At 42.3% G+C, this 12092-nt stretch overlaps 1 protein-coding gene across 7 annotated transcripts in view; it reads right to left on the bottom strand.

The window, feature by feature from the left end:
* Positions 1 to 12092, bottom strand: part of CADPS (calcium dependent secretion activator) — a 476998-nt gene that overhangs the window by 39667 nt on the left and 425239 nt on the right. For all 7 annotated transcript variants that reach the window (XM_034997161.1, XM_034997160.1, XM_034997163.1 and 4 more), the window contains one exon: positions 5014 to 5046. In XM_034997161.1, coding sequence (XP_034853052.1) covers positions 5014 to 5046 — 33 coding nt within the window. The remainder of the gene's footprint in view (positions 1 to 5013; positions 5047 to 12092) is intronic.

Below are 12092 nucleotides of genomic sequence, written 5' to 3'. Positions count from 1 at the left end.
TAAGATTCAAAGCTCAATTCAGCAGACCTATCAGTAACCTGCAACGTTAGTAACCTACAATAATGGTTATATTCACCACTCCTTCTCTTCCCGCAAAATTTACTGTCGTCAAAGGGGCATTTAAGTTTTAAAAACTGATTTTAAAAAGTCAGTGTGGTTCATCTCACCTACATAGTTAAATATTTCCATGGTTCGCTACCATTTGACTGTTTTATTTTTCTTCATCATGCGTACCAATATCTGACACTGTACTATATATTTGCTTATTTGTCTGTCTTCTCTCATTAGAACATGACTCCACAAATATAAGGGCTCTACTTGATCTATTTTCTAGTGTATCCTTAGCACACAGAATGATGCCTGGCACATAGTAGGTGCTCAGTAAATTTGCGCTGAATGCACTAACCCATGAATGAATAAGCCCATTTCCTACCTCTTTTTTGTAAGCTCTTCGGTCCCACTACATGGATTTTTATTAGATTCCCCTACCAACTGGAACTTGCAAAAATCATTTAAATTTCTCCCAGGTCCTAGTTACACCATGTGTAAAATGGGATTAATAATGGCTCTCCTACTTACCTTCAGGGATTGTTATGATCATCAGTTAAAATAATGTATGTCAAAATGCCTTAAAAGCTATAAATTGCTATACAAACATGAGCCACTATGATTCCCATCCCCACCCTGCCCCACAATATTATATCACTTCATAGCCTTACCTACCTTTGGAATCTACTTTGGAACCAAGAAGAAAAAAGGGGCTTCAGAGAAACCAACATCAAAATAAAGATGATGAAGTCTCTGCATGCCAATGTATGTGGTTTTCTCGTAATAAAGTCCCTAGGCCTCCTCTCACAATCTTCTTCCTTTCTCACAGGCTTTACTTCCAAATCTAACAAGTTTGCTTCCCCTCTTTTGGTGGACCAGGAAGGGGGAAGAGGGTAATTGTCTGAAACAGGTATGTTGATAACAGAGCGCTATATCACTTTTCCTGCTGCCTCGAGCAAATGGCAGCACCAGACCCGTAGACTCCCCAACCATGGGGATCTGGGACTCTCAAGGGCAGAGGCAAGCTGCCCCAATTCCCCTGTGGGTAGCGGGTCACTAGGTGGCCACTGGGGAAAGACAGAGTCACCGTGGTGATCCTCTGTCATTGAGGAAAGGTTCAAGTACAGTCGGTTCTGTATTTACGAAGCAGAGAAGGGTGTGTAATGAAGTCCAGGTAGACTTCCAAACAAAATGGTGAAAATACAGACTGTTCCCAGCCAAACAAGCTAACCTGCAGTTATAGATGGAAAATATTCTCGGCTAAACAGCTGATGTTATTAGATATATTAGGCTTTATACCATATTGCTCTCTGAACACAGTGGAGAAAAAACTTTGGGTGACGATGTTTAGTACCTCACACTGTTTATTTTAAATGTGGCTTTGACAGGCTGATGGGATAGGATGTGGATTTTAGCAAATGTACAACACAAAGAAAGAAGGCTCTCTATAGTTAGCTCCATCCACATGTGGCAGATATCATTTGTGAAGAAGCCACTCTGTGGCTTAGGACAAATAGGACATTTTAATCCTAGCTTGGCCCTACCAGGTACTTCTGAGTTTGAAAACAAATTTACATTTTCAGTCACCTAAGCAAGCCTTAATTAGAAATGCAAATCTGCTATGTGTACCAAAGGGTCAAATACTACCTCTAAGACAAAGAGATAGGCTTTGGGGATTATGCAGTGTTTTGAATGAATGGTAACAGCACTTCTTTCCAGTAGTGTGGATAATTAAGAGACAAATCTCTAATGTAACTAACAACTAGTCCCCACAAGGAACTAAACCAATAAGCCGTGTGCCAAAAACCTCACAGGGCAACACAGATGAACTTACAGACTTCAGAGCCAGAAACAACTCGGGAGAGGATTTTATCCATGGTTGTTAAACCTGGCTGCAAATGAGAAGGACCTGGGGAGCATTAAACAATACTAACTCCGAGACCCCACACTCCAGAGATTGTTTTAATTTGGCAGGCAACCTGGCACTCATACTTGTCAAAGCTCCCCAGGTGTTTCCAAGATGTAGCCAAGGTCCAGACTCACTGAATTAGTCCCCTGGTTCCCAAACTTGCGCTATAGATCAGCTCTCTAAAAAGGAATTTCCAAGCTCCCCCCAGAACTACTGAAGTAGAATCTCTGGACGCAAGAGGCTGGAAATCTCTATTTAAAAAAGATAAAAACAAAAATGAATAAAAAAACAAGTATTAACGCTGCCCATTCTGGTGTGAGGACCACTGATTTAAGAGGTGCGAGTCGCTGGTGAGCTGGGACGCTGGCTCTTCAAAACAGAAAACAGAAACAACAAAACAGAACAAAACAACAAACCTTGATGTGTAGTACCTGCCAATTTCCAGGGTGTAAATATTCCCTCCGTGGCGGAGTTCGAGCTACCAACGTGCCCTGACTGAAAGCAGTGTTGGAAAGAGAACACAGTGACTCTTGGAAGGTAGTGCTAGCAGGTTTCCCATGGCCAAACTGCTGTCACTTAAATCCTCGCTCTCCGACTTACTAGCCAGGTGACCTTGGGCATGCTATTAACCTCCCTGTGTCTCAATTTCCTCACCTGTGAAGCTGGTACTCTCTGCTCCCCCACTACGGTTGTTTTGAGAAATAAATGATTACTGTTATTTACCATAGGTAAACAAGGTACATATAGTACATATGTGTATTACATACTATTATTTTTCTATAAAATTGTTTATTTACTAAAACAATATTCTCACTATAATATTATTTGGTATAAAAAGGTGTTAACTTAATTTTAAAGTTTACCTTTGTCCTTAGCCATAATAATTGGTGAAATCATGGGTTTGATGTGCTAACCACATCTTTTCTAATACTCATTAGATAATTACTCAATTATCCTAAGAAAGAGGTTTGTCTATGCACTAACTAAAATCATCTTGCAGATGGCATCGTGTTTAAGGGGACTGGTTTAACTCTCAGTTCTACCACTTACCAACTGTCGGACCCTGAGCAAGTTAACAATGCTGTGCCTCTGTTTCCTCATCTTTAAAGTGAGGCTGTTGTAGAGATTAAATGTAACATGCTTAGAACAGCGCCTAGCACGCAGTGAATGCTTTTTGGGGTTTGGTTTACAATTGCAATTATGATTATTATATATCAACAGTGGTAAATGTACCACATATTGGAACATGCCACATCATTTTCTTCTGTCTCCCTAGAGGGTGAAAACTCTACTAATGCATTTTTGTTCCCTTTCCTGTAGATGTAGAGTCCATTTTTTTTCTTATCTTTACAATGAATCTAAAACTGGTTTGTAGGAATAAGGTCGATCCACATGAAATTGCTGATATTTGACTTTTTTTGACTTCCCCCAAATAACTGGCCCTCCCCAGTAATGTCAGTTGATAGCAATGATTGCCAGATCAAGTTTCTCCTGATATTTGGATCTTGCTTACAGGGCACCTGTTCAAACCTCATTGGTGAGATCTCCCCTCCACCTGCAGGCCTATAGAAAACAACCTCAGCCACCAGATCTTTGGGTTGGGAGACTAGGGTTTCAATTTCTATTACTGCTGAAGACCAGTGTGGGTCAGGGCTACCGTCAGCAAATTCATCCTCCCTCCCTACTTCACCCCGCCACCGTGCAATGTAGTGTGGGCACCCCCTTCCCCCTGCCCACGGGCCCTCTGGTGCTGAAATGTTTAGTGAGGGCCAGGTATGGTGCTGAGAGTCCCATATATGCGTGCCATTTAATCCGCACAGCAAACCTGTGGCTTGGGTATTATTACCTCTATTTTAAGGATGGAGAAACAGGCCCAGAGAATTTGAGTAGTTTGCTCCCTGTGAACTGGAAGTTTATACTTTGGGGCTTGAGAAAATAAATTACTTAACGCCTCTCCTTGCTGCAGTTATGTGCTAGCTTTTTCTCTTCTCCATTATAAAGACTATCCAGGTAAAGGAGTCAGAGGTCCCTCGATGAGAAGTATTATATAAATTCAAAGCATAATTATTGATTGTACATTCTTTCATTAAACAAACAAAATATATGCTAATGCTAAATTCACTCCAATTTTCCATTTTGCCATCCTTTGAGAAATAAGCCAATAAACCATTACACACTTAGCTTCCTGGGGAAATGAATTTAAATGTTAATATAAATCCTTTTAGAAAAAAACAAATTTTAACAAATAAGTATTTGAACAAGGAGGGTACTTAACCACGTTCAGAATGAGAAACGTTCAGTTCAAGACCCTTGGTGGCTGTTGAGATAAGCTCTCTAAATTTAATATTTTATAATAGACTCACACCTCTTTTGTTAGAAATGGAGAAACAGAATCATTTTCTTTTCCCCTTTATTGGAATATATTTAAATCTCTCCAATTTTATTTTGCTAATAGGCAGGGCAAAGTCTGTCTATAAATGTATCCTGACTTATCACAGGTAATCCCACACTCCAGTATTCATGTGTAGTACTTAACCTCAATTTAAATGTAAATTTTGGGCAACCACAAGTGCTTTATCTGTGAACTTTGAGAGCTCTCTTCATTAATGAGGTCTGCACTAATTATAAGCAGTTTTGCAAGGTTTCCTTAAAACAATTGCAGAATTGACCCCAAAATGAACAAATTCAGTATTTATTTGTTTTAAAAAAAATACTGGCACCCTTGTGCAAATTTCTAGCTCCCGGCTACTCCCAAGGTGTGCACACAGAGGGGAGGTGGGCAGGATGATAACAGAAATGAACTGTACCAGAAAAACCAAGGAAAATGAAATGAAAGGCAACCGGGTTTACCCTCAAATAGGACCTCTCTTCTTGATGAAAGAAACCATACCCTCTCCTCATCTGAAAAAAGTTTTACTATGAAATATTCTTGGTTTCTCTCTTTCTGACGATTCAAGTCAGGAATATGCAATTTAGCAGCAACTAATGAAAACAGCACCATTAAATTTCTCATGAAAGCAAAAAAACCCCCACAAAAACAATTTTCGAATACTCACAGGTACATCCACATATTTGGAAGCTGCCTTCACCTAAGGAGGAAAGAAGAGGGCAGAAGTGAGGCTGGTGTTTATGCTTCATTGTCCACAGCTCAGTGCTGTCTGTCATCATCAGTTAACACAATACACTGGTACCCGGAGCTGACCAGGAAACACAGAAAGGTACTAAAAAATGAAATGTGATGGCTATTTTCTTCCCCATGCCATAGCACTGCTTTGGAGAGAAAGAGAGAAAAGAGAGGAAGAGGGACAAAGGGAAGGAAGGGAGGTGAAAGGGAGGGGGAAGGAAGGAAGGAAGGGAGGGAGGGAGGGAAAGAGAGAGAGGGAAAGAGAGAGGGAGAAAGAAAAGAAAAGAAAAGAAAAGAAAAAAGAAAAGAAAAGAAAAGAAAAGAAAAGAAAAGAAAAGAAACTAAGCAAATATTTACTGATTGGGATCCTGTGGCTGGTGTGGGAGTTTTGTATTTTCTCTGTCCCTTTAAAAAGAAGAAAAGTGACTCTAGCTAAACCAAAATTGATTAGTGAGGGCTTGCTAGTCTAGAAAAGCACCTAAGGCTCCTGTGATTTCTTGTACCTGGGGTCTTTTTGTCATTTGGTTGCACATTTGTCCTAATGGAATCCTTGAGTTTCAGTAAAGTGTCTGCAAGAGGAGGGGATGTGGTGGGTGGGCATCCTTAACCCAGAGGGGGGTAGGTATCTGTGGGTGGGGTTGAGAGGGTACCAGAGCCTTTTAAAGCCCGTCCCAAGGCTGCTGTTGTGTCTTCTGGTTTGCTTTTTAAAAAGATTTTATTTATTTATTTGAGAGAGAGAGCACAAGCACATGAGCAGGGGGAGGGCAGAGGGAGAAGCAGACTCTCCGCTGAGCAGGAAGCCCGATGTGGGGCTCGATTCCAGGACCCCGAAACCATGACCTGAGTGGAAGTCAGATGCTTAACTGACTGAGCCACCCAAGTGCCTGTCTCCTGGTTTTAAATACTAAAAACCCCAGATGGAAAGTGCAGGAAGTGGTTATGAAATTTATTTTCAGGTTTTGGGGAGAGAGTGTGGTATACTGTTTGAGAGCATGGGAATTTGGAGTCAGATCTGGGTTCAAATCCAAGCTCTATGACTTACAGGCTGTGTGACCTTGGGCAAGCTACTTCATCTCTCTGAGTCTCAGTTACCTCATGGACAAAATGCTACTAGTAGATACCTATTTCAGCTGGGTGATCTGAAGGTGAATGTACACAAAGTTCTGGGACAGAATAGGCATGAAACAAATGGTAGCTAAGATGAGCGATTCATAAGCAAATGTGGGTGGGCTCTGTGTGCTGGGAGAAGTCAATGCACAGCTGGCTTTGAGGAATAAAACCTATGGGAGTATGTTTGATATTCTGTGTGTTTCATTTGGACTCAGGTCATGTTCCTTCAGGCACAGGTGAGATCAATGGGCTACATTTGGGGTCTGAGAGGGTTTTTAGTCTTATTGGAAACCACATAGACTGCGAAGCACATCAAGCAGTTAGGACATCTTTCACATCACAGGTAGGCTGCTTCTTGCCATTTGGCTGAGTCTGATATCAGGAATCACAGCTTCTACCCACATGTCTCCCAGGAAAGTATCCAGGGGAGCATTTCCCCTTATTGCTCTTTTTTCAAAGCTACTTTTCACAATACCAACTCCCAAGGGAGAGAATCCAGTGAGCCAAAGGGGGTGGGCAAGAGCCCAGGATTAAGAGTCCAAAATTCTATGAGTGGCAGAACTAGTTGACCCTGAGATAATCACATCAAGTTCCACAGCCTTGGTTTCCAGAATGGGGTGTAATTCTGTGTACTTTGCAGGGCTGAGAGCCTGACCTAGTGAAAAAAGCATATGAGAAAGTGCTTCATAAACTTTAAAAGGCTGACCACACACATCGAATAGTTAATTATCGAGAGGGCAATGCATCCAAACATCTGGAATCATCACCAGCACCCAAGATAATTCCTAGATTCTCCTGTTATAGATTCTTTTAGACCCCTACATGCAGGACTGATTGCAACTGTAATTCAGTAATTTTGTGCAATGTCTGTCTCCCACAGAATGTCATGTCTTGCTCACAGCTGTCTCCCCAGTGACTCACTTGGTACCTGGCTTAGAAAGGGCACTCAGGAAAAATGGGCAGAAGGAAGGAAGTAGAGAAAGCAAGTGACCAGGTTGGTTGAGGAATAAGCAGGGGAATGGCCAGATTGAGAAGCCATTGCGTGAGTCAGTGTGAAAGGCAACATTCTGAAAGCTGACCTCTTGCAAAGGCTGGTGGGTGAAAGAAGGCCCATTTTGGGCCATTAAAGGGATATCAGGAAAGCTTTCCAGATTTCACACAATTAACATTTCTACTAAATGATCCCCAACACCAAATCTTTCCTGTCCATTCCAGATGCAGAATTTAGTTTGGGCAAGAAGGTGGCTTTCCTTTCTTTTAAGTCTCCCTCACAATAATATCTAACATTTATATGATGTTTTTTGCTTTGCAAAGCAGATTCATGTACAGTTTCTTCTTTAAGCCACCCTGCAAAATGGGGGCTATGAAGCATATCTATTTACAACTGAGAACACTAAAACCCACAGAATTTAAGAAAGCATTTGCTCATGATCTAGGCCAGAAGGCAGAGAAGGCAGGACTCAAATGTGGTCTCCTGAGCTCCAATTTTTCCTTTGGAACTCCTCACCTCCTCCCCCATGGTAGAAATGTATAGGAGGAATTCAAGCATCAGTCGTTGGGGCAGGTGCCGACAAAATAATTCTTCTCAACTAGAAACTGCCTCCTTTGCTCTGTGCAGTCGGTGCTTGGCAGTTGGTAAAAGTTTTGCTACAGCTGAAATGATCAACCTTTAAACACGCCTACTCTCCATTTACCACTAACATGCAGTTTCAATTCAGAGAATGACACCAGTCAAGTTCTATTCCTTTCAAGGCAGTTTGGGAAGATCAGGCAAGCTCTATGCCATGAATGAAAACCATACATTCGACTACATGCAGCAACCTTCGGTTTCTCCCTGGATAACTGTTGACTTATACTCTGTCTTATTGATCTTCCTCCCATCCCACAGTAACAGGAACAAATAGCTCAGAGTAAATTGTGGTCCTATGATTATTTAGAAAAATGTGGTGTATCCCTTTTGGTTCTGGCCACTGCCCTTTAAGAAGGAGGTTGACGAGGCTACAGGAGCGTCTTATAAGGAAAGCGAAAGCAGAGATATCTTGCCTAGAAAAGGAAGGGCTTGTGTGACATTAATTAAGCAGCTTCCATGTGGAAAGACTGAACTTTTTCATGGTGGCTCTAGAGAACGGAATCAGGATGGATGAGTAGAATGAAGAGCCCCAGGAGATGGTTTAAACGGCTCTCTCAGTCCATCCAGGCACTGGTCATCTCTGATGGTTGAGGAGCTCAAGCAGGAGCTATGTGGGCTGCTCTGGATGTGAGCCTTTCCTTCCCTGTGTGACAGGTTACCTCCAAGGCTGCTTCCTCTTCTGACTCTAGTCTCCTTAAGAGGCGAGAAGATTCCATCAGTTCTCTCTTTTTATAGTAGACATTGAGATACAGCAGAGTGAATAAACTGGCAAAGCCAGCATCAGAACTCTGGTTCCCGAACCCATTCCTGCCTACCATCAACAGTGTTGCCTTTAAACATCACATTTATTTTCAGTGTCCATAGGGTGTGTTTTTGCCAGCGATATTCTGAGAGGAAGGACCAGATCCTCCCAACCCATGAGGGCTTCAGAATTATTGCCAAGGGTCAGAAAAATTCAAGTGCACACCAGACACTGTCTCTAGATCAAATAACAGGCCTTACGGTCTATGCAAGATGCTTTCCCACTGTATATAGATGTTATTTTAATGAATAAAACACATTTCTTTAAGGGTACTACCTATATTATAGAATTTTGTCATTATGTATGTTTTCCCATCAGTGGTTCTCAAAAGTGTGTGTGTGTGTGTGTACGTGTGTGCTATTTTCTTTTCTTTTTTAACTTTAAAAGAAATCTTCCTAGTGAAGTAGCTAAAAAGATGAGCTCAGGATTGGTGGGATTGGTGGGGTTAGAAGTCTGGCTTTGCCATTTTCAAGCTTGGTGACCTTGAGCAAATTACTGAACCTCTCTGAGCCTTCTCTGTAGATGGGATGATCATAACATCACTCAAAGGGATACTGCAAGGATTGAATGAGATAATCCATCTAAGTGTGTAGAACAGTGCTAGCACAGGGTAAAAGCTACTTAAGGTATCTTTTCTTCATGGTTACTGGAAATATTGGCTTATTGGTGTAGATGAAGTGCATGCTCCTTGTCCTGGTAATGGTGGTGACAGTTTCACTCCTCACCTCTAGCCCATGGGCAATTTCTTGGCATAAAAAGGATGCTGGAATCTCCCCACGTTATCAGCAGGTATCTGAGCTGGTTCTCAGTCTGGTATGCTTTCTGCCAATTCACTGAACATCTTGTATACTAGAGACTCACCCTCAAAACCTTGAGGCAAACGGCAAAGATGTGTTGCTTAATTCAGGATGGCTGAGTTTAGGCATGAGTAATAAGGCAGTTCCCCAGGCCAGGGTGCTCAGTTATATTCAATCACATGTACCTCCTGCTCTTTGGGACCAAGCCATGTGCTCTGGGGTGCAGGAGATAAGGGGGAGAGGAAGGAGTTTGCCCCAGATACCTGGTCAGATACTCGGTCTGGCACATTTTCTAAGTTGGCACTCAACTGCCCTAAGGGAAAGGCAAGAACTGTGACTTCAGCCACATGTCATTTCCTGAAATCCTTGCATTCTGACCATCCCACTGATGGGACAAAGAATACCCTTTCTGTAGCAGTACCCATGGGCACCCGCCCCCTCTCCCCCTACCTCCCAGACTTTCCCAGTTCTGGGAAAGGATGTCAGAAGAGGACACACAAGGTAGAAGAACCTGAGGGAGACCAAGGATGATGGGAGGGAGACAAACTGTCAGTGAACAACTTGTTCATGTTCTCACATGCTTGAAGCAAAGAACACTTATTATGTACAAGGCACCCCATCAGGGGCTATAGATAAAGGCACTTGCTCCATGATTCCTGACCCCTTTCTTAGATGATGTCTAAGTGCACAATCTCTCCAAACACAGAATGACTCATGTCCATCCAACAACTAGTAACTCTAAGTAACATTTCTGAGTGCTTATGTCTTGCCAGGCAATGAGTCAGGAATACTGCATTTGCCATATTTAATCCTCATAACAACCTATTAATTATTCCATTTTATAGTTGAAGAAACCGAGGCTAAAAGAGATGAAGAGACTTGGCTTAAAGTTATGCAGCTAAGAAGTTAAAGCGTTAGACCTCCCATCCCCTAAGCTGCCTATTATTCAGTTAAAAACAAACAAATATAAACCACTTTTATTGACCAGTCTTATTTAACTCTTGTTTTGCATGTGTGTGTGTGTGTGTGTGTTGTGTGTGTTTGTAGACACAACCTAAAATGGCTTCTCCGGGAAAAATGTAGGAGGAATTTGAATAATTGTCTGCACTGACTCAGTCAGGGCAGAAGGTCCAAAACAGTTTCTCTGGCCTCAATGTCCCAGCTAATTACCTCGACCCTCCACCTGACTTAGTGTGTGTGGACAGGCTTAATGGTTTCTCTATTGAGCTCTTCCATTATTTTTCAGGTGCCCAAGGTAATCTTTTTATTGAACACTCACCATCCCGGGATTTTCACAATGCTGATGACTAAGGGATTTTCTTCTGCCTGGTCCTAATAAGGGGACCTGAGTTAATCATTGTGTAGCTTTGATAGGGAGCACGGTGGGGGCTTAAACCACTTCTCTTGCTTCATTAGGGGAAAAAGCAACCCAGGTGCAGACCACGAGGACCTCAGGGTTTGATACTATTAAATCAATGCACAGACAAAAAAAAAAAGTGGATTAGGCCCTTTTTGCAAACAGAAATCTGGTGGGTAAGACTCAAAGATGGAAGAAAAAAGAAGTCTGAACAAATACCACTGCATTACTGACTGCCCGAGCTCTCCTTTCTCCCCACGGTCGCTTAAGAAAAGATTTTTCTTAAGGAAGCGATTTATTCTCTGCATGAGCTGATGCCACCCTGGCTTGTTTGACTTCACAAGAGCGTGGAGCTGATTTCTCTGCCCTTGCCTAGAAACTGCCAGCCACACCACTGCCTCAAGGGGCTAGCAACATTTACTTCGACATTTGGCTTTTGAGATTTCTGTTGCAAGGATCATTTTGCTGTTTTGTGCCTTTCTCCATTTCTTGAACCCAGGCGGTCCCAGAGATCTGGGTTACTACTATTTTTTTGCAAGGTGAGGCAGTTCAGCATGTAAAAATGTTATGTAGGGCCACCATCTTGCATAAAATAATCATCTCTAGGGGTGCCTAGGTGGCTCAGTCGGTTGAGGGTTGGACTCTTGGTTTTGGCTCATGTCATGATGTGGTAGGTTGTGGGATGAGCCCCACTATGGGCTCCATGCTCAGTGGGGAGTTTGCTTGAGATTCTCTCCTTCTCCCTCTGCCCCTCCCCCCAATTGCTCAAATAAATAAATCTTTAAAAAATAATCATCTCTCTTATGTTGAATTTTATCATCTATTACCATCCCCGTGTCTATGAAAAGTAAGAACTTCTCTCTCTCTCCTCAGTGCCTACACTGAGTGATAATAGAGCAGGGGCTCAGTACAAATTTATTGAATGAATGAACTTCTGGGTGTGGCACTCTTAGTACCCAGGGTAGAGGTTTCTAGTATTTTCTTGCAGTTGGTTTTCAAGTTACAACAGTCTTAAAGGCACATTGAAAAAAAGTGTGGGCGAAGGGAACTGGTATTTGTTGCTTCTGTGGGAAGGGCTGAAAGGGTCTCTTGTTCCCACGCCGCGTGGGCAGTATAGTTCAGGGGTAAGGGCAGGGGGAGGCAGGGGGATGAGTCCGACACTGAGGCTGGCATCTAGTTCTATTACCGGCGAGTTGTGGGCCAGGGAATTAACTTCTCTAAACATTAGCTTCCAGATTTGAAAATAGATAGTGACAACAATAACTCCTCATAGGATGGTTGTATGAATCATTAATTAAAAAAAAGACAGTTTTTA

Source organism: Mirounga leonina, unplaced genomic scaffold (genome assembly GCF_011800145.1).
Source record: "Mirounga leonina isolate KUSES-001 unplaced genomic scaffold, KU_Mleo_1.0 Mir_94, whole genome shotgun sequence".
Taxonomy (NCBI): Eukaryota; Metazoa; Chordata; class Mammalia; order Carnivora; family Phocidae; genus Mirounga; species Mirounga leonina.
Note: the sequence above shows the minus strand (reverse complement) of the source record. Positions and strands in the feature narration are given on the sequence as shown.